The sequence below is a fragment of the Stenella coeruleoalba genome (assembly GCF_951394435.1).
Source record: "Stenella coeruleoalba genome assembly, chromosome: 18".
NCBI classification, from domain to species: Eukaryota; Metazoa; Chordata; class Mammalia; order Artiodactyla; family Delphinidae; genus Stenella; species Stenella coeruleoalba.
In genome coordinates this window covers 75,730,990-75,752,613 of record NC_137164.1, presented here as the reverse complement: position 1 = coordinate 75,752,613, position 21,624 = coordinate 75,730,990, and the positions used below count along the sequence as shown (strand labels likewise).

The following is a 21,624-nucleotide window of genomic DNA, read 5'->3' as shown; positions in this document are numbered from 1 at the left end:
CTTGTAGATGGCCACCTTTCTGCATGTGTCCTCACGTACTAGAGGGAGAGAGAGCTCTTGTGACTCTTTCCTTACAAGGGCACTAATCCCATCATGGAGGCCCCACCCTCAAGGCTTCATCCAAACCTGATTACCTCCCAAAGGCCCCACCTCCAGACACCATCCCATCTGGGGGTTAGGACTTCAACATATGGATGTTGGGAGACACAAGCATTCAGTCCTTGACAGGAAGCAAAGTGGGGCAGAGGCTGGTGAACAATGTTTCATGAGCAGTAGTTTTTGGGGGGAGGTGTTCAGTGTTTCTGCAGAGAGCCCATGATCTCTGATGCTGTGGCCTCTAGCCCTGCCTCTGCTCCCGGGTGGTGCATGTCCTCTGGGTAAGCAAACGAGCCCCATCTGTGTGATGGAAACACCATCAGAGCCCCCTGTGTGTGACTGGGGAGGCCTCAATTGAGATGTCCTGTCACTGAAGCAGATCTCGAGGTCTAAAACTTCCATTTTGCAACTGTAGCCCATTCAAAAGTGAAAACGAGTCAGTCTGATTACTTTTCATTGACGTGGCTTAGTTTCCCATTTAGTGGGTGGCAGTTGTATTTATTTTTCCACAAAGTGTGTCTTTGCTGGTGAGACATCTGGGAGACCTAGGAACTTGTCTTTGAAGCCTGTGGAGGGGAAAAAGCATCCTAGGAAATTATTTCTGTCTTTGTACTTGAAGGCAGGGGTGGCTGAGTTCCCACAGCCCTTTCCGCCTGAACAGTCTGATTCTCTTGCCCATCTGCTCTGAGCACCCCCAGCTCGTGCCCTTGGATGACCCCGCGTTCTGGAGGCTGGCCCAGGATGGCACCTTCTCCATCCACAGCATGTAGGCGTTGCACCCTCACTGCTGCCCTAAAAGGTAGGCTTCACTCTGGGCTCTGTCCCAAGTGGACTTTGGGTGCCAGCCTGGGCTCTCGCCAGGGAGGCTGGTCCTGGGGTCTGAGACTGCTCACGGGTTTCCAGCCGTGGTCGCTCGTGGGCCCAGTTCCCGACCAGGGAACCAGGTCAGTTCTGGGGAAGCTTCAGCTGCTCTAGTGAGCTAGCCAGTGGAGAAGGAGGGGATCCTCTGCTGGATGTGGGTTCGAGCTGGGACCTCAAACATTCCTTCTTTCCCTTTGTTCAAATGCAGCTGCTCTGTGGCTGGGAGGCCACGGACAGCCGTGGGTTAACCTGCTGAGCCTGGCCCAGGCCCAGGAGCCATCGCTGCAGACTTTCACCCGAGTGTCCTCAGAAACCTTCTTCTCAACAGCAGCTCCTGGCCGGGCATTTCCTGGTGGCCTCGAGGTGTCCTGCGTGGGAAGTTTTGAGGGGGGTTATGTTGGAATCTGGGTGTTGGAAACCATGGTTCCCCCTTTTCACAGGCCGCTAGGCCGGTGTCTTAAGAGAAGCGCTTTGTCATTTCTGAACCCGACCTCCTGGTTGAATCAGCACTGCCTGCTGTGCCCGCAACCCTCTCCCACTGACGTCCGGCAGCTTCATCTCCTGCGAGGTCTCCCTCTGGCCGAGGTGAGCCGGTGCTCAGAGCCCGGTTGCTGTGGGCAGTGGATTGGAGATGGTTTTGTCCTCCCGAGAGAAGGGGGATGGAGCTGACTCGTGTTCCACCTCCGAGCTCTGCGCCGGCCCTGCACGCGAGGAGCACCTGCGCCGATGACCGCAGCCCGCCTGAGGGGGGCGAGCCCTGGGCACTTGCTCTTGTGTCCAAGAGCAAGAGGTGGGGTGGTCTCTGCAGGAGTTTGGAATGTTTGGAGGCAGAATCTGCTCCCACTGTGGCTGATGGAACCGGGGTTGTTCTTGCCTTTGTGTAACGAGGCAGGGCCAGCCCCCCTCCGCACCCCGCCCCGCCTGCCCTCATTATGTCACACCCCCTCCCTGTTCCCTTAGCACTTGGCCCGATCTTTTCCACTTCTCGAAGCGGGACCCTTCGGCCTGCACTGCTCTCAGATACACCCATTTCCACCAGCTCCTAAAAAGCCCACTGTCCTTTCTTTTCTTCCTGCTTTACATTATTATTAACTGAGGTCCGTGCTGTATTTAGATGCCCTTAATTTCACCTGATGTCTTGTCTCTGTTCAGGGTCCCATCTGGACACCACATGACATTTAGTCACATCTCCTTAGGGTCCCCATGGCTCTAATAGCCTCTCAGACCACCTTGTTTTGGTGACCTTGATAGCCTTGAGGGGTACGGACAGGTGTTCTGTAGGACACCCCTTGACCGGGATTTGTCTGACGTGTTTCTCCTGATGAGGCTGGGGTGGAGGTTTGGGAGGAAGAGCACAGAGGTAAGCGCGCTCCTCAGGTCACGCTCACGGGGCGCCCGCTGTTACCGTGACTCATCCCTGATCGCATGGCCCAGGTGTGTGGCTCACGGTCCCCGCGGCACAGGTGCCCTCTCCGCTCCTTCCACACTCTGCTCTCTGGAAGGACGTCGCCAGGCACAGCGCACACGCCCCTCCTTTATGGTAGAATAACTACCCACTTTGGGTGTTTTTACAAGGATTTGTCTCTTCTCCCCATTCATTTATTGATTCCATCGTTATATCGGTATGGACTCACGGACATTTATTTGATTCTTTGGGTTACAATTCAGGATGGCGTCCTTTTTTTTTTTTTTTTGTGGTACGCGGGCCTCTCACTGTTGTGGCCTCTCCCGTTTCGGAGCACAGGCTCCGGACGCGCAGGCTCAGCGACCATGGCTCACGGGCCCAGCTGCTCCGCGGCATGTGGGATCTTCCCGGACCGGGGCACGAACCCGCGTCCCCTGCATCGGCAGGCGGACTCTCAACCACTGCGCCACCAGGGAAGCCCGGATGGCTTCCTTCTTGATCACGTTATCCCAGCTTTCGTGAACGGGAAGCTGTGTCTGCTGGCTGCTGTGTCCCTTTGACCCGTTCCCATCTCTGGGGTTTATTTATTTTTTAAAATTTATTTATTTATTTACTATTTATTTTTGGTTGCATTGGGTCTTCGTTGCTGCGCGCGGGCTTTCTCTAGTTGCCGCGAGCGGGGGCTGCTCTCCTTTGCGGTGCGCGGGCTTCTCATTGAGGTGGCTTCTCTTGTTGTGGAGCACGGGCTCTAGGCGTGCGGGCTTCAGTAGTTGTGGCTTGTGGACTCTAGGTCGCAGGCTCAGTAGTTGTGGCGCACGGGCTTAGCTGCTCCGCGGCATGTGGGATCTTCCCGGACCGGGGCATGAACCCGTGTCCCCTGCATTGGCAGGCGGATTCTTAACCACCGTGCCACCAGGGAGGCCCCTGGGGTTTATTTCTGAGTTCTTTCTTACTTTCTGGCACCACCTGTGTTCCAGGCTCATCTTGTGTGTTTCCTGCACTCGTCCTAGAATCAGCCATTGCTCCAAGGAGCCCTGGGACCTTTCACTGGGGAAAGTGTCCGAAGCCCAGATCTGGGCTGCGTGTGCTTGTTGCCAGCGGGGCTGGGGGTGTTTCTTTAGAGCCCTCCAGCTGAGAGCAAGGAAGTACACATGTAGATACTGACGCCCATGTCCAGGGGTCTGTGCTCAGCCGAACCTGGTCTGGCCGACCTCTCTCACTCTGATGCATCATCTCCCCGCTTCTCAGCTGTAAACCCCATCTCAGGCAGTGGGAAACGCGCTCCCTGCGCCCCCATCCATTCCCCAATTGTTCAGTTGCAGCAGACAATGTGGGTCAAGGCTGCAATAGGGGGAGCACAGCCATGGGGGGGCGGGCCCTTGGCCTTTGGCTTCAGGCCTCCCTCGTTTCCAAAGTTACCCATGTTAGCATTCTCCCCTCCCCCTCCAATTAGTTCCTAACACCTGCTGTTTCTCTTTTTTAAAAAATAAGTGATGTATGATATCGCTTATTTGCAGAATCGAAAAAGAAATGACACAAATGAACGTATTTACAAAACAGAAACATACAGAGTTAGAGAACGAACTTAAGGGTGGGGGGCAGGGATAGGGAGTTTGGGACTGACATGCACACACTGCTATATATAAAATAGACAACCAGCAAGGACCTACTGTATCACGCAGGGAGCTATGCTCAATAGTCTCTCACAACCTAAATGGGAAAAGAATTTGAAAAAGAATAGAAACATGTATAGATACATGTATATGTAAAACTGGATCACTTTGCTGTACACCATGGTTAATCAACTATACTCCAATATAAAATAAAAAGTTAAAAGAAAAATCACTTCCTCCAAGAGGAATTCTTTGGTTCAAATATCTCTGCTCTGTATTCCTCCTCTCCTCTAATTTCTCCTTTAATAACATTCATGGCGCTTTATTTTAATTACTTTTTTTTATTGCCTGTATCCCCCAGTACACTAAAATTTCTACGGGCAGGCGCTAAGCGTGTCTTGTTCAGTGTGGTATTCTTACCACTCAGGACAAGTGATGTGTGCCTTCAACAAATATGTTCTTGAAAAAATACTTGTCAAAGGAATAAATAAATCAATATGCCGCATTTATAAATATGAAGAAAAGAGCGATGGCCTCTTTCTGGGAATGGCAGCCTGTAGGTAGGGCCACGTCCAGGTGTGATCGGAGCCCTGGTGTCCCTCGGGCAGATGGACGAGATGGGCGCCTCTGCGCTCACGTCACCCTCCCCAGTGGCTCACGGGTACCGGTATTTATACCGTGCAAACCGTTCACTTGGGTTTGTCCTGCCACTTCACGGTCCTCCCGCAGCTCAATATCACCCCTTCTGTGCGTGTCAGGAATTTACCTTCAGAAGGCTTCTACCTCACCCCTGCACAGCCTCTTGTCCGTGGGAACATCTTTAAAACCCTCCAATGGCAGGGAGTCTCCAACCCCTTCTTCTTGAGGCTGGGACACGACACCAAACTCACACGCCAGCTCTCTTGGGGCCCTTCCACACGTAGGAACGGATTTAATTCTCAGGACGCCCCCGTGGCGAGCAGGGTCTTCGGTTCAGCTCCCCTGCTGGCCCCCAAGCGGAGAGCTGCCCCGGGGTCCTCCGGACTCGCTCTTAGGCAGCGGGAAGCTGGAGCGATATTCCAGGACTTTCTCCGTCTTTCCTGGTGCCCCTCCGACCAGCCAGCATGCTTCCAGAAGCATCTCCTCTGGTTTAACGTGGGTCCTGGCATCGTCTGTGCGAGGGGTGAGGAAAGCCACCTTATGAAGCAGTCGCGAGACAGTGATTCTAACCTCAGGGCACCCACGCTCTGGAAAATGGTGGGGGGGCAGCGTCAGCCACTCACGTACCCTTAGCTTCCGGGGTGGCGGTTCCTCTCGGCCCTGAGAAACTAGACCAGAAAAATCTCACGCAACATGCGAGGGTCTGTGAAGGGCAGAGCTTGAATTTTCAAGGTTCAGAAGGTTGGCTGTTTGCCCCAGACTAGGAACCTTCACCTGCTGTCCTTGCACAGGGTCATGAGCTTCGCTGCACAAACAGATGTTGGCGTTATGGAGTATTTGTGTTTGGTTTATATTTGATGGTCGACATTTTGGAATCCAATTATGTATCGAGATCTTGGTCTTCTCGCCGTATGTGTTTTAGGTGTGAGGTTCAGTGTTTAATGCCGGGCACCTACCTCTGATGTGCGAACCTCACAGAGGCATCACAGCTAAACCATATGAAATCGTGCACAGGAAACTTTTGAAAATTACAAGACACTATACAATTTAAAGAATCTTTAAAACAGCCGCGCCCTCACCTCCCCGTGCTGGGCATCTTTCAGGCCCCGGCCTCAGCCTCTAGGCTCACCTCTTCCGCTGCAGCTGTTGCTACGGAAACCAGATATCCACAGGTGTAGCCTACCATCGGCTTCCCCTGGTTCTCTGATGCCTCCACCTGGGGTGCTAGGAGCCCACTTAGCCCCGGACATGTGAGGCAGCCTGACCCTTGGGGGCAAGAGCTGGAGGCTGAAAATGTGCCTTTCCCACGCCTGGGGGGGACCATCTGAGTGTCCTTCTGTGGCCTCCCTCGGTGGGTCCCCGCAGGATTGAACCCTGAGCCCTCCACAGTGGCAGCCCCCTTAGTGAGGTGCCCTGCTTCCTGGGTCGCTCTGCCCAGGTCCCATTCCACTGCCTGGAGTCACGTCCCCACTTAACCCTCCGGAGCAGAGTCCTCGTCCTGGGCGGCCGCTGGGGGTATGCAGGCCAGGGAGGTGCTGATCTCCTTCGAGTAACATTATCATGTGGAATTATTATTGTAACATTGTCACCTTAACTGTAGAAATTGTACTTAGAAAAAGTTTAATATGTGATTGAATTTTAAAGGGTCAAAATAAATTCTGTGAGTTGGGTGCCTGAAGGTCAGCCAGGTTCCAGAGAAATGGAAGCCGGAAATGTGTCTTGGAGGCTATATCTTGGAAACACTGGGATTTTGTTGGGATGTTGTGCTGGGGCTGGTGAGTGACTGGTACCCATCTTGCTAATCCCCATGAGTGATGGTGCGGGTGTCTTGTGTAACCGCTAACGCATTATAAACACAAACACAGTTCCCTGGGAAACGAATGACACCAACACAGGCTTGTGTTCAATCTGCTGAAACTTGGAAAAAAACAGCTGCGCGGTGCCGAGCTGGGTGCAGGGCTCGCACTTGGGCCCGGATGCAGTGTTTTGGGGTTCGCGGCAAAGTCTGTGCTCTATGGACTCGAGAAAATGAGGCAGGCAGTGACTCGGGATATAAAAATGTTCAAAACGAACTTTTATTTGGGGGTCGTTACAGAGGATGGAGTAGTCAGAGGAATACAATTCTGCACAAAGTACGGAGGGTAAATGTCCAGGGACGGCCTGGGGGCAGTGGAAGCATCACTTCCGACCCTACAAAGTTTGCTGCCACGCAGCCTGGCTGACAACAGACGGTGAGAAGGTCTTCGCTTCTATGTGAGTTTTGCCGAACCCAACGGTCTGTAAGGGGTGGTGGGAAGAGTGATAGCTGGTGTGCGGACATCAGTGGCTTTTAAAACATAAGGCACAGTCGGCCTTCCCGAGGGGACCAGGAGCCTTCGCGTTGCCGGCGTTTGGGAGAAGAGGGCGCCGTCACCATGGGGGCTCGGAGAGCAGGGCTGCATCCACCCCCAGGAGCCCCCCGAGTGGGAACAGCGGGGGTGAGCTCAGGAGCCCGCAGGCTGCACGGCCTCCTCTGTCTATACCTCCCCGTGGAGTTCAGTAAGTGGGTTGTCAGTGGCGGCTGGGACTGCAGTGACTACATAGATACACAGGAAGAAGTTAGCTACACTGAGCGTGGAACCATCTAGTACGGATGGCCTGAGAGGGAGGGTTCACGGTTTTCCATTTTGGGGGGGGTCAGGGTGTCCTACAGATGCTACAGATGTGGGGAGAGTGGGCAGCGCCTTGGATGCCACGGGGTTATTTGGTCGAAGTGCTGGTGCCGAATTCCTTTGGTAGCCCTTATTTTATTATTCTTTTGGTTTGTTTTTTAAAGAAAAAAAATGAAGTCAATTTTTGGGTCGGCATCTGAGGTAATAAGTTAAGGATAAGCACCAAAGTGGCCCCCAGCTGCGTGTCCCCTGGAGAAGCGTGTCCGGCGGGGTGGCCCCGACATCACAGGTTCTTCATGCACACCTGGCAGCGGCTGATGTGCGTGCGAATGAGGCCGGCCTTGAGTGTGTCGGCCGAGGGTGAGCCCTGGAAGCTCTGCTCGGGGATGGTGGTGAGCCAGAAGCTGTACTTGTTGGCATAGTAGTGGCAGGTGCCTCGGGCGCCGTTGCACTCGATGAACGGCGTGGCTCGGAAGTCCTCCAGGCAGCTGCCCGGTGACACCAGCGACTGGCCGCCCCCTTCGTCGCCCGCGGCCGTGTGCTGTGCAGGGTAGGGGACGGGGCGGAAGAGATGCGGACACGTTAACGTTTTCTTTTAAAGGAAAAATAAAACAGCAAGGTCCCGCTGTAGAGCACAGGAGGCTCTGTGCAATACCCTGGATAAACCATCAGGGGAAAGAATATGAAAGAGAATGTATGTGTGTGTATAACCGAGTCAGTACGTGTATAACCGAGTCACTGTGCCGCACAGTGGAAATTAACACAACACTGTAAGTCAACTACGCTTCAATAAAGTCAATTAAAAAAAATAAAATCAACATGTGGGTCAGAACCAGAGGGTCTATTAAAATTAAGCACCAGGGAATTCCCTGGCCGTCCAGTGGTTAGGACTCCGAGCTCTCACTGCCGAAGGCCCAGGTTCGATTCCTGGTCAGGGAACTAAGGTTCCGCAAGACGTGCGGCGCAGCCAAAAAAAAAAAAAAACAAACACAAAAGAAAACACAAAAAAATTAAGCACCAAAGTGCTTCCTGCTCTCCTCCTTTGCCAACGTTTATGAAGGGGGAGTACGGGTGCTTTGAATTTTATTATTTTTTTAAGAAAAGCGCTACTTGCTGATTTTTCTACAGTGAACACGTAATACTAGTGTAGTTAGTTTTTTTTCAGTCAGAGGGTTGTTAAATTAGCAATTGGTTGCTTGAGATGATTCTGCCTGGGAGACCTGGCCAAGGGTTGGAGGGGATTTTCTTTGCTGCTTTCAAGGTCTACTTTCTCTTGGTTTCATAAACATGTTTAGCTTTGACGAAGGGGCACGGCGGGGCCCCGGATCTCAAAGCTTCTCTCTAAAACGTGTCATCTGGCTCGCTCCAGCCAGCCCAGTGGTAAGTGTGGTGTCAGAACCTGCGAATTCAGAACAGGAACACCTCAGCCACGGTGGGCAGGGCACAGTTTCACCTGTCCTGTGAGATATCTGGGCAGAAGCCCAGTTTAACCTTTTCTTCAAATGAAGCAGCAAAGAACAAAAACCTCTGAATAGTTTTCTGCTCACAGAATGCGGAAGCCTTCCCAGGCAGAGCTGCTGTGTGTTGTCGACAGACAAGCAGGCGCGTCCTCATGGGGCAGCTCAAGCCCCGCTTTGGCCTGAAAGAGCCGAGGCCCTGCTGGTCCCCCCACGCATATGCACACACACACACACGCGTGCAGACACACACACACACACACACACACACACCCCTTTTCCAATGTGCTCGCCTCAGTGGACAAGCCTCTGGCTTTGGGACTCAAGCAGCTGATGTCTCTTAAGAGAATCACTCATTGGACCCTCGGCCCGTGAGGACCTCATTAGAATCGAAAGGAAAAAGTAAACCGATGGCCGGCTGGAGACTTACAGTCGCCACCAGACCAGCTTCGAGAGGGATCACTGAGGCGAGGGGGGGGCTGACGTCTTTGCTGCTGTGGCAGCGATGGAGGAAAGCGCGTCTTGTGTGCAGACAAGACAGGGACCGTCCTCCAGACAGGCAGGGGGACACTAAGCCGTGTGCTGGCTCTCCGGCGTCTGTGCCAGCAGGTGTTCTTGGAAGGGAAGGTGTGGGCAGCCTCAGTGCTGCCGTGGCTGTACAGCGGGGTGAGCGGACCATGGTCCTCTGTCACCCGCCTTGGGGGTGTCAAGGGCCAGGCTGGAAGGAGGCACTTACTGAGGATCATGTGGGCTTATCCCTTATCCCGTGACACAGCTCAAGATGTAATTGCTGATAAAAGAAGGGCTGTCTGACCTTTCTGGATACAGTGTAATCACTCCCTTCACAAGGAAGAGGCTTGTTTTTCATTTTTGAATTTCTCGATGGGAGCAGAGCTCTGTCCATCCACCAAAGCCCCCTGACATGATTAGCTCCTGGAAAGCAGACCGTTGCCTGTCCCAGCACAGAACTTAGTATCCTGTTGCCTTAAGTTATTGCAGCAGCAATACCTTAAAAATGTTAAAAAGCAACACTTGTTTGTCTTCTCCTTCCTCTTCCAGAATCCAGTTTTTTTTCTGTTGTTTTGATAAGATTAGCAAACTTGGTATAATATATACATATATATGTATATATATATAAAATGTTATTAATATAATTTATGAAATATTGAACACGTTGGGCGTCCGGTCAGTATAGTGGAATTACGACAGTCATAATAAATATAAATTCAATACAAGACCCACCCTCCCCACTGGACTTTCCTTTCTCCCTCTGATGGTAAACAGGAAAATTGTAACAGATGCTATCATGACAGCCAAATTTATCCTAATTAAGGCTGTACAAAGGCCTGGTGGCAAATTCATGGGTCCCTTCTGGGTGGAGGCGGCTCCAGCCCTAACACGGCTCAATGAGCAAAACACAGGCTGTATTCCAGCTCTCACTCCTCCCCCGGGCCAGGTGCCCTTGTGCAGTGCACCACCTGAACAACTGCCCTGATTAGTCTTACAAAGGCCAGGATGTGGCTGGGGAGAGGAACTCCGTGTGCACCTGGGCCCGCGGGCTGAGAGACGGCAGGCAAGCACCACGTACCATGAGGAAGGAATATCCGATCCACAGGCTCCGCCATCCAGCCGGGCAGTGGGGGATGGAGACGTCCTGGCTGTGGACGGCAATGGCAACGGCCGGGGCCTCGCACACGGAGCAGCGGCTGATGTAGGGCCTGATGTCCTCCTCGGCCACAGGCATCATGGGCAGCGGGGCGGTGGTGGAGAGCCAGTAGGACTTGTCGTTGCGGCTGGCGTAGTAGCAGATGTCGCCAGGGTTGCAGTACAGGAAGGGCATCGTGCTGAACCGGGCCAGGCAGGAGCCCGCCAGCCCTGCGGTGCAGGGAGGGACCGTCACGGCCGAGCATGCCGGGAGGATGCCCCTCCAGGCCCCCCGCGGGGGTCAGCCGTGTGCGGGGCGGGGTGGAGGGCGGGCTCGGGCTTTCCAATCCCTCAGGGGCTCACTCCACCGGCACTGTGCCCTTCCGAGGTTCCCGCATACCTCGGGACCAGGCTGGGTCAGAGGGAGGGGCGACTTGGCGAACAGCACCCCGGTGAGGCCCGTGTCGGGGGGGTCTTAAAGCACCAGCCCCCAGCACCCACCGATGGCATCCCAGACGGGGGCCTGGTTCATGGCACCCAGGTGCCTCCCAGATGGACTCTGCTTACCGTGCCCCCCAAATAACTCCACCAACTTCATCTTAGGGCCACAGTGAGTTATTTCCCCTTTCACACCGACTGCTTTCCAGCTGAGCCGGGCGTCTGCTCTGCCCTGAGGCCTGCCGGGCCCTGTGCTGGCCTTGCCCTGTCTCTGCTGTTTTAGGCCTTTACTCTTGTTTGCTATGTCTCACTTAAAAAAAAAAAAACAACTTATCTAGACGGGAAGGGGCACAAATCATCGGGTTCAGCCCAACAGATCTCCCACCACACCGGTGGCCACCCTCCCTCCAAGCCCCCAATTTTAGGAGCCCAACAGATCTCCCCACCACACACGTGGCCACCCTCCCTCCAAGCCCCCAATTTTAGTATGTGTTGGCCGTGTTTTCTGTGGGCTGCTAGGTCTTTTAAATTCCTTTTGGCAACCAGGCTTCCTTGGAAAGATACCAGCACACACGCCCCCATATCCACGCTGCGGGGTTGTGAGTGCCTCCCAGCCCCTCACGGCCCCGGCCTGACTGCTTATACACCGTGGAGAAGAAGCAAGAATGATGGGAACCACCGGCGGCCTCCAGAGGGCGGGGCAGCGAGAGGCTGGGCCGCGTGAGCCCGCGGAGGCCGCTGAGGGCTACGAGGCAGAGTCTGCTTCCCGACCCCAGGTTGGGGGCATCTCAGTGCCTCCTGAGGACTCAGCGACCTCACTGTGGCCAGCGGGGCTGGCCGAGCTTGGCAGGCGGTACCTACCCAGATCCTGGTTGTGGGCCTTCTCCTGGCCCTCGAAGTACAGCAGGCTGTATCCGCTCCAGAGCTTGTTCATGCCCACGGGGCACATGGGGTCCTGCTCCGTCTGGCTGTGCTTCACCAGGAGGTGTCCGATGCTGACGCTGCGGCCGGGCATGCCGGGCAGGCCGGGGCTCCCGGGGCGGCCTGGCTCCCCTGGGACCCGAGACAAAGAGGCCGCCTTGCAGCTGCCGTGCGGACCGCGGCCCACGTGCTCGCTGCGCGCGCGGCGACATTCACAGCCCTGCTCTGCCTTTCCCCAAGGGCCGGGGTCTCGGTGGCTCTGCCCTTTGGGACCAGGAGCCTCCTGGGGAGGCCCGCACCCCCTCCCCGTGCCCTAACGTGGGACCACAATGATGGCAGTGAACAAGGGGCAGGGACTCAGCCTCCCCCGCGAGCCGTCCCCCCAGGGCGCCCCGTTCTGAGCAGGAATGAGCATCAGGAAGTCCTGCCCCGTTCTGAGCAGGAATGAGGTCACGGAAGCACCGTGTCCAGCGCCGCCCACCTCCTCTACCCCAGGCGGCAGGCCCCCTGCTGATGCTTCGGGGAGCGGCCATTCCCAAGGCTGGAAGCCCACCTCCCCAGATGTCCACCCAGGGGCCCGATTCTGGCCCTGACGCTGCAGAACGGCTGATCTGCCCCCAACAGGACACCCCTTCAGACCTCTGGAATCAGCTGTCCTGGGTGCCCCTGCCTTTCTGAGGACGTGCCGTCCACCCTGCACTGTCTTGGCCCCCGGCCTGGCTGCGCCGCTCCCGCCCCGCCATGTGTGTCTCGGGTTGCATCCCCCGCATTTTACAGTCCTGGCCGTGGGTCGCCGTGTGCTTCCTGCGATCTGGGCGCTGACCGTGCAGCCCGCCTCTACTGTCAGCACGGTGCTCACACCACGGGCTCAAACCGAGCGCAGGTGGATTACACCAACTCGCAAGACTTTTTTTTTTGGCATGAATTGCTATTATTTCTGGCCTATCCCACCCTGCACACGTGCAAATAATTTTAAGAAGTCGATGACATAAGACTTCACAGCGGCTCCTGTAATGTAATCGGTGACTTTCAGTTCATAGTTTCCGGCCTTCAAGAACTTTAGGAATCTTGTCTCTCGAAATATGTCCGCTGCTTCCTTCTCTGAGGCACCTGCAGATGTCTCAGAGGAAGGAAGGAGGCCGGCCTGTCCTGGGGACTCTGTGCCAGGTGTTCTGCCAGGTGCAGGGGACACCGGGTGGGCGCAGGTATATGGGCCTTGCCCAGGACCCAGGCTGCAGCGGGGGCCCCAGGCTCTGGGCTAGGGGGTGCAGCCCCTCATCTCTGCTCACCTCGGGGCTCATCTGACCCCTCCCCGTACACCACAGTCCATTCAGCAGACTCACAGCGGGACCTGGAGGAAGCTCCCTGCCCTCTGCCCCCTCTGTCACCATCACTCACCTTCGTAGCCAACGGGCCCCTGCAGCCCCACGGGCCCCTGGTCTCCTCGGAACCCGGGAACAGCTGACACGCCGCCTCTTCCCTGGGGCCCTGCCTTCCCTGGAGTCCCGCGGAAACCTGCACAGCCACCGAGACACGCGTCAGTGCCCCGGGAAGAATGCGACGCTCCGTCACGGGTGCTCAGCCAGTGCTCTCCAGCAGGAGAACAGAAGTGAAAGCAAAGCAGCAGGAAGCGAGGGGCGGCCCCGCAGCAGTGCTCCTACCTGGTTCTCCCGGGCGGCCCTGGGGTCCCATCTCCCCCTGAGGCCCCGGAGGGCCTCTCCTTCCCTGCGGACCCACTGGCCCCCGCTGGATGGCAACCCTCTGGGGGATTCCTGCAATCCCCGGGGCGCCCACAGCACCCGGGGCACCTGGAAAGGGGAAAGAAAGACCAGATGATGCGCGAGGACCACTTGCTCTCTTGCTCTGGTCTCTATTCCATTTTTGACCCACTGAACCAATTCCGGAGCGTCCTTTGAGCCACCGCGCTCTCTAGAGGGGGGGTGGGTGATAGCCCACCTGCAAGGCGCTCAGAGCCCTTCCGACAACCCGTCACCACCACGTCCCTGTGACAGAATGACCTCAGGGGCGCCCCCTCTGAGACTCACTTACCCGGGAGTCCTCGATCTCCTTTGGGTCCTTTGGGGCCTCGGTCTCCCACACTCCCGGCGGCGCCTGTGTTGCCCATGAATCCTTGCTCTCCTCTGGGCCCTTCCGGACAAGCAGGACGTTGAGGACACGTGAGGCTGGGCGGGGGCTCTGGCCATCTCTGACCAGCGCCGCCAGCCTCCCCGAGAGGAGCCCCCCACAGGCACCGACCCTTACCTTTTTCTCCCAGGAGCCCGAACACGCCAGGCCGGCCCTGGGGCCCGGAGTCCCCGACCCATCCTTTGGTCCCCGGGTTTCCGGGGGCTCCTGGACTCCCCTCATCTCCTTTGATTCCAGGAAGAGCCACGGGCCCAGGTGGCCCCGGGGGACCTCGATAACCTGTTGGCATCAGTCCCAAGAAAGGTGAGTGTACACAGCAGGAAGGCACAGTCACGGCCGGGAGGCCGGATGCAAGTCACCCGTTCAGGGGACCGGGGGAGGCCGGATGCAAGTCACCCGTTCAGGGGACCGGGGGAGGCCGGATGCAAGTCACCCGTTCAGGGGACCGGGGGAGGCCGGATGCAAGTCACCCGTTCAGGGGACCGGGGGAGGCCGGATGCAAGTCACCCGTTCAGGGGACCGGCTTTGGCGAGTGTGTTACGCTGGGCAGCTTTGCTTAGTATTGTGGTAGAATACACGTAACATAAACGTTACCATTTTAACCATTTTTAAGTGTACAGTTCCGTGGCCTGAGGTGTATTCACGCTGCTGTGCAGCCGTCACCACCATCCTTCTCTGAACTTGTTCATCTTCCCAGCGGAAGCTCTGTCCCCACTGAACACCAACTGCCCCTCCCCCGGCTCCTGGCCCCCACTCTCTGCTTTCTGTCTCGATGAATGTGGTCACTTAGGGAGCTCCTATCAGACGGTATGTGTCCTTTTCTGTCTGGCTTATTTCACTCAGCGTCATGCCCTCAAGGGGCCAACGAAAGCGTTCTATCCCTCAAGCAATCAGGTCGTGGCCAGCTCCTGTCCCCAGAGATTCCAGTGTATCCCAGTGTGAGCCCTGCTTACCTTCCAGGCCAAATATCCCAGGCGCGCCTACGTCACCTGGTAACCCAGAGATGTTGGAAGGGGGGGTGATGCCTGGAAACCCCTGAAGTCCTGGGCTCCCAACCGGGCCTCGTTCCCCTTAGGAGGGAAATAGAAATTGGTTAGTACCAGCACCCAGCGTTTCATCTTGTTTCCTCTCTGTGCCCTCACCTGTCCAGGAGCAGGGCCAACAAGGAGAGGCAGTGATGGAAGGCGCCCAGCGCAGGCTCTCAGGGCGGGTCTGGGGAGACAGGGGCCGCACTGCCTGTCCCCACTCCCACCAGCCCCCTCTCGCTGCTTAGAGGGTCCCGTGGACCTGCCTCTGCTGGGATATTGTCCTCACCGGCATGCTACCTGCTCAAGGGACAGCTGATGGGGCTACCTGTGGGTGACACCTGGCCCTACCCTGAGGGGAGGGCGTCACTGACAGGGCAGCCCTGTTGGCCCAGAGAGCACCCGTCGTGGAAGGCTCAGGGTGCCCGGCGCTGGTATTTCAGTCCTCCCCGTGCCGTCGTTCAGGATCCTGGATCCCGACAATGTCCAGCGTCCTGGGCAGAGTCCGTCCTCACTGCCCACAGATTCTGTACTTGCCATCCTGCTTCCCCCACTGAGATTTACTGGTGACCCCCAGTCAATACCCGCAGCGCTCTTAGACAAGCGGGAGGGAGCGAGTGAGTCCCAGCTCAGAGTGTCAGCAAGGATCCTCCTACTGTCTATTTCGTGCCACGTTTTCTGCACTTCTGTGCTTTTTGTGGGTGATTTCACTGTTTAGAATGGCCCCCAAGTGTCACGCTGAAGTGCTGTCCAGAGTTTCAGGAAGGCTGGGATGTGCTTCACAGAGAAAACTGTGTTACACGCGCTTGCCTCAGGCCTCAGCTACAGTGCTGGTGGTCCTGTGCGGGTGGCCTGAGCCTGGGTCCTCAGCCCTGGGTGGGCTGTGCTGGGTCCTCAGCCCTGGGTGGGCTGTGCGGGTGGTCTGAGCCTGGATCCTCAGCCCTGGGTGGGCTGTGCGGGTGGCCTGAGCCTGGGTCCTCACCCCTGGCTGGGCTGTGCTGGTGGCCTGAGCCTGGGTCCTCAGCCCTGGGTGGGCTGTGTGAACCGCACGCCACCCCCCAGGACTCACAAAGGCCCCAGCTGGCCGGCCTTCCTCCTCCTCCTGCCTTCAGATCAGTGCTGTGGGGCTGGGATATCAGGGAATTCTGGACTTTGCACTTAATGAAAGGGGAGAGGAAGGAGACAGACCCTGGAGAATCAGATGATGCGGTCCGTGGGCCTTGAGATACCCGCCCCCCATAGGAGATCAGGGTCTCCGGCCTCCTCAGGGCCTGGCTTCTCCTTTGGGTGTCGATGGGTCTAGCTTCGGGGGTAATTCTGCCCAGAGCACGGGCGCTCAGGCCCTGGTCTCGGAAGCCCAGGTGTGACGGGCCTGTCTGGCCTGCCGGCTGCCCAGACGGCGCCCGTGGACAGCATGCTGGGCTGAGCTGGGGGTGGGTGCGGGCCCCGGCCGTCAGGAGACAGGTGCTGGGCCGAAAGCACCTGCTGGGGCGCTTCCCTCTCAGTTTAGGTCGAGCCTGGTTTGCTGGTGGATGGGCAGGGGGTGGGGCTGGGGCTCGTGCTTAGCAGCTGAGACCACCTGGCTGCTCCCACCACGGCCCAGGCCTGGCGCACAGGCACAGCTCAGGGGCTGTGGTGCGTTCATCCGCTCATCTATCCAACACTCCGTGCGCGCGTCACAGCCAGGGCCCTGTGCCGGGTGGGGGCACCGAGGGGATGGAGTGTGATCTTATCTGTCCTACAAGGGAGTGTGGTCAATAGCTAACCCCAGCGGAGTAAGATTATGACAGAGTATAAACAATGGAACGCTAGTGGGAGGTTTGCAACAAGAAATTCTCCCCAGAGGAGCCGGCACCTGCCCTGCCCCCGGCCTCTCATCTCTCAGACTCACGGACACTGTGGTTCTGGGGGTGCAGATGGTGATACTGGGGTGTTGGCCTCACCTGGGACTCCACGCTCCCCTTTCCGTCCCGGGGGTCCTGCGGGGCCTGGAAGGGTGTTGGCCTCTCCTGGGTCACCCCTGGCCCCGGCAGGACCTGCTAAGCCGGCGTCCCCGTGGATGTCCGCACCTGTGGCCGGGTTGACAAGCAGATGTCAGTGTCTTTGACCGGGCAGAGTCCATTTTCATGAGTGGAGGGATAGTAACGCTCTCAGTCAGACCCAGAAACAGAGAACCCAATGGCAGCTGTGGAGACGTCAGCTTCCGAGGTGGCCTTGGTGCCCCAGACCCTGCCACTTGGAAGGAATCCTGGGGATCGTAACTGAACCCCTTTGCTTTATAGGGGAGACCACCGAGGACCCCCGGAAAAATCCCAGATTCCAGGACGCAGATGGTCCTGCAGCTGAGACCTGCCGAGGGCCCTGGGCTCCGGCTGAAAAGGGAAATGCTATTGAAAACCTTCCCTGTTCCCACATCAGGGGCTCAAAGTCGTTGGTGTCAGTGACATAACTTGACCATCTAAACTCGAATTGAAATGTTAATTGAAGCATGAGTGTGTGAATTTACATATGATTCCACACATCCAAATTTACCTGTAGACAGATGAACGTTTGATTACGTAAAACATCTATAAAGAGAATATTCTAAAAGCAGTGGTAGAACTATGGGTATTTTTTTTGTTTTGCTTAAGTGTATTTTTTTAAGCTTTTGTCTACTCAGCATGAACTTTTATAATCTGAAAACAATTGTCCTTAAAAAACATATATTAATAATATGCCCTGCAAATATTATTAGTCCAGTTAATACATTTTAAAAATTAAATGCAAAGACAGGGCATTAAGATTTAAGATGAAAGGAACTAAATTTAAAATAAAGAAATTTCAGGGAAGCCACTGAGAGTTTCGCACATGTGATGGCATCTTCCCAGAGAGGGACAAGGGTAAAAAGGAAGCTTTCTGCACAAAGGGGATCTCATCCCCCTTGAGGAATCGATGGACACGCAGATGGCATTGAGATCCCAGAAGGGGCTAATCACGCAGACCTCATTCTGTCACTGGCTTTTGGCAAGGACGGGCTTTGTATCTCCTTCAGGAAAAAAAGGGTCACGATAACTTCCAAGAGCAGCTTCTCACAATTTCTTAAAGGTCTCACTTTCTTCTCCTTACGGAACACCCCGCCCCGCCAAAACCCCCATACGCCACTGCTGTGAAGGGAACTGTCTTTTCTAAACCCATCTGTCAAAGCCCTAACCTGCCGTGTGATGGGGTCTGGAGGGGGCCCTTTGGGAGGCGTTTGGGGTGAAAGGGCCCCTGATAGGATTGGCGTCCTTATAAGAAGAGATACCAGAGAGCTCGCTCTCCTTCTCCACCGTGTGCGGACACAGCGAGAAGCCGGGAAGAGGGTCCTCACCCGGACTCTGCCACACGGCACCCACCCCAAGCTTCCCGCCTCCAGACCTGCGAGGAGTACCTAACTTCCTGTTGGTTGGGCCCCCGGTCTGCAGCGTTTGGGGGGAGGAGCCAGACGGGACTGAGTCCCCGTGGCCTCAGGGACGGAGCCCGCCCTGCTCCCTGAGCTCCCCGACCCCCGTCCAAGTCCCTGACGGTCCACCCGGTCCTCTGCCCCACTGCCATCTGGTACCTGGGGATCCTGGGAAGCCTTTGGTGCCTGGCAAGCCGTGTAATCCGCCGATGCCGCGCAGGCCGGGCAGACCTGTGGAGGACGCTCGTGGTTATTCCATGGCGGAGCAGAGGGAGACCCTTAACATAACCAGATGCTTTTTTCTGCTGTGATACGGTCGCCCATCCAGTGTGTTCGAAAGCCGGGCAAACCGGAAGTACAGCAAATACTGTGACATGTACATCAGTCACTTCTGTGTCACCCAGGAGAACCATTAACCTAAAAATTGTTTTCATGGAAACTTTTTACAGACTCGTTACAGCCAGAAGGGGACTGGGCAGTGCTGTGTGTTTCTTTTCCTGATCCGTGAGTCACCGTACGTATAAAAACGGTGCTTGGAACCAACAGCCTGGTATCATTTCCATCCCTTCTGGATTTCCGAGGACCAGCCTAAAGTGGGACTTGGGAAGCAGGCGACAGCTCTTCCTGTGATGCGGGCAGTGAATGTGGAGTCGGGGTGCGCCCCTCTGAACTCTGGACAGGAGAGTGTCCAAGGGCCTGTCCCCTGACCTAGGCCTGTCAAGGCCGGGCCGAGTAACTCCCCAAGCCCCCCAAGGGCTGCACCAGACCTCGCTCAGTGGGGACCCTTGCATCTGTGCCTCTGCACCGCCCAGGTGCTGACTGAGAGTCACCCTGAGGTCTCCCGGCAGGTTTCTGTTCATCGTTCTGGGGAGTAAACGCCTCTTTGCAGGTTGCCATTGCTTCGTGTCTGCAGAGAGGGGAGGGGTCTTACCTGGTAGGCCTGGGCTCCCCGGCCAGCCGTAGTCTCCTTTGGTGCCGGGCACTCCCGCCCGTCCCGGCTCTCCCTGAGGCCCCTGCAGCCCTGTCAGTCCTGGAAAGCCTGGGGGACAGACACATCCTTCAGGGGGACACAGGAACCCCGAGGCCTCGTGGCCTCCAGCTCGGGTCCTGCCTCGGGGAGGAACTTTGCGGGAAAGAACCAGCTTCCCTTCCACGTGGCCTTGGACCCCGCATTCAAGTTCAGCAGGGTTAGCGCAGCCTGGCCAAACAGAACAGCTTGTGTATTCGTAATCTCATTCCATCGTGCACATAGGAGCCTGGGGAGAACCCAGAGACCCCTTGAGGATCAGCCCGTCTGTGTTCACAGATCCCGGGCAACAGCGAGCAAAACGACAGCAAGAAAAAAGCACAGAACGAATTCACTCGTGTAACGCGGGATCCCCCGTGAATTCTGCAATTGAAACGCACGAAAGGCAGCCGTCACAGGAACTGTCTAAACATGTACAGAGAGACAGACGGTGGCCGCACAGACACGGCCGTCGGCCCCGTGCCTCCGCCACAGCTGGGCTGGGCTGGACCTCGGGAGGGACAGGCGGGAGGGAGCTGCCTCGCCTGCGACCGCGGTGGGAAAGCAGACGGGCAGAACTGGCCGCCCTTGTTTTGGGCCCAGCCGCACTCGGCCTCACTGGCCACCGCACCGTCCAGCCGGGCCCAGGGAGGGCAGGCTGGGGGAAGGTGGGTGTGGTCTGGGATTTTACCTGTTTGCCCTTTAAGTCCAGGAGGGCCCTGGACTCCTGCCAGGCCGGTGATCCCAGGGAAGCCGACATCACCCTCTGATCCTTTCTCTCCAAAGAATCCCTTTAGACCTGTAACCACAGCCGTCGTGTCACTGGGGCTTAAGGCTCGTCGGGTTCAAGGGGGCACCAGGTAAAGGATGCTGCCTTCGCACTGGTGCTTCCAATTGTGAGTGGGGGTGGAAATCTAGACGGCTCCTTCCTCAACTAAATTTCTACCTAATTCCCTGCTCTGAGCCTGTGGTCCGCAGCCTCCAGGCTGGCACCCAGCGGTCTGCGTCCTGGCATTCGCACCCTTGTGAGCTCCACCCACACCGAGTAGGGCTGAACTGCGTGAGCACCAGGACACCGTGGACGTGCCACGGTGCCACCTCGAGCCCAGCTCCTACAGATCATCACTGCTTTCACTCTGTCCCCGCTCTGGAGGAAGCCAGCTGCCACGTCGTGGGGACACTCAAGCTCGCGGGGAAGAATTGAGGCCGCCCGCCGAGAGCCGCCTTGGACGTGGATGGTCCGGCCCAGTCTAGCCTTCAGATGAGGCAGCCCGCCCGACCTCATGACCGGAATCTCACGAGAACCACCCTGTTTCCGAATTCCTGGCCTCAGGAACTGTCAGGTAACAGCAGCGGTGGGTGCTCTAAGCCGCCACATTCTGGGCGTCTTGTTAAGGGGCAACAGACCCCTCATCTGAGCCCTTATCTGAGTGGTTTCTAACGGGCGCTGTGCCGGGGAATCCGGGGGGTTAGTCAAAACATGAGATGTCTGAGCCTCTCAGGTCTGTGTCAGGCCCGGAATCTGCCTTTTAGACGAGCCCCTCAGGTGCTTCCCTGCTCATTGGTGGACTTAGAGAAGCGCGGCCTTCCCGTCAGTGACACTGTTCTGTGCCACAGGTTTTGGTGTTTCTGGGATGCTGGAAGATTCTGGAAACTTCAGACCACCCCGATTCTACACAGTCACACAGCTACTGTCGACGTGCTCGTGGTCTTGAAGAAAACCACCTAAGACGTTCTGCTTGTTTTCTATGGATTACGTTAGTGTTTTAAAATCTGCTCCAAACCCCTATTTACCTATTTCTTCCATAAACGGTCTCCACCACCTCCACCTGGACCCAGAGTCCAGTGCAGCCTGTCTCTCATCTTCCGAGGAGGGACCAGGCCAGAGCCCCCAGTCCCCGGGGCCCTCCCGCTGGCAGGCCACCTGCCCGGGGCCCCTGGGCCCCTCCCGCCCACGCTGTAGGGGCAAGCGCTGTGGCCGAGCCCACTTCTTACACCGCACTTGTCTTCGGGCGAACGGAGCACCCCCGAGGATGCTGACAACTGACACCGCCCCTCTGCGCCTACGATACAGTCCCCTGGGGATGGACACAGTGGGAGACTCCACTTCCTGGGCTTCAGTTTAACTAAAAGCTAAACGTTCAAGGGGGAGCAACCATATTTCCTGGGGTGGGGCAGCTTCTCTTCACACACATTTTCAATTGAACAAACGAGGCCGTTGTTAGTGACATATGTGGCAAAGATGGTCTCACATCTCTGCTTTTATAAACCAAACTGCCAAAGTAATTATTTAGGATGGGAG

At 56.5% G+C, this 21,624-nt stretch overlaps 1 protein-coding gene across 2 annotated transcripts in view; it reads right to left on the bottom strand.

Annotated features, from left to right (window-relative positions):
• Nucleotides 1-6,680: 6,680 nt before the first annotated feature.
• Nucleotides 6,681-21,624, bottom strand: part of COL4A2 (collagen type IV alpha 2 chain) — a 177,602-nt gene continuing 162,658 nt past the window's right edge. For both annotated transcript variants that reach the window (XM_079902559.1, XM_079902560.1), the window contains 12 exons: nt 20,014-20,121; nt 19,248-19,355; nt 18,476-18,547; nt 16,839-16,964; nt 14,824-14,940; nt 13,988-14,149; nt 13,775-13,873; nt 13,387-13,533; nt 13,124-13,240; nt 11,666-11,857; nt 10,311-10,597; nt 6,681-7,806 (listed from right to left, as the gene is read on the bottom strand). In XM_079902559.1, the coding sequence (XP_079758685.1) occupies nt 7,549-7,806; nt 10,311-10,597; nt 11,666-11,857; nt 13,124-13,240; nt 13,387-13,533; nt 13,775-13,873; nt 13,988-14,149; nt 14,824-14,940; nt 16,839-16,964; nt 18,476-18,547; nt 19,248-19,355; nt 20,014-20,121 (1,793 nt within the window). In that variant the 3' untranslated portion in view covers nt 6,681-7,548. The remainder of the gene's footprint in view (nt 7,807-10,310; nt 10,598-11,665; nt 11,858-13,123; nt 13,241-13,386; nt 13,534-13,774; nt 13,874-13,987; nt 14,150-14,823; nt 14,941-16,838; nt 16,965-18,475; nt 18,548-19,247; nt 19,356-20,013; nt 20,122-21,624) is intronic.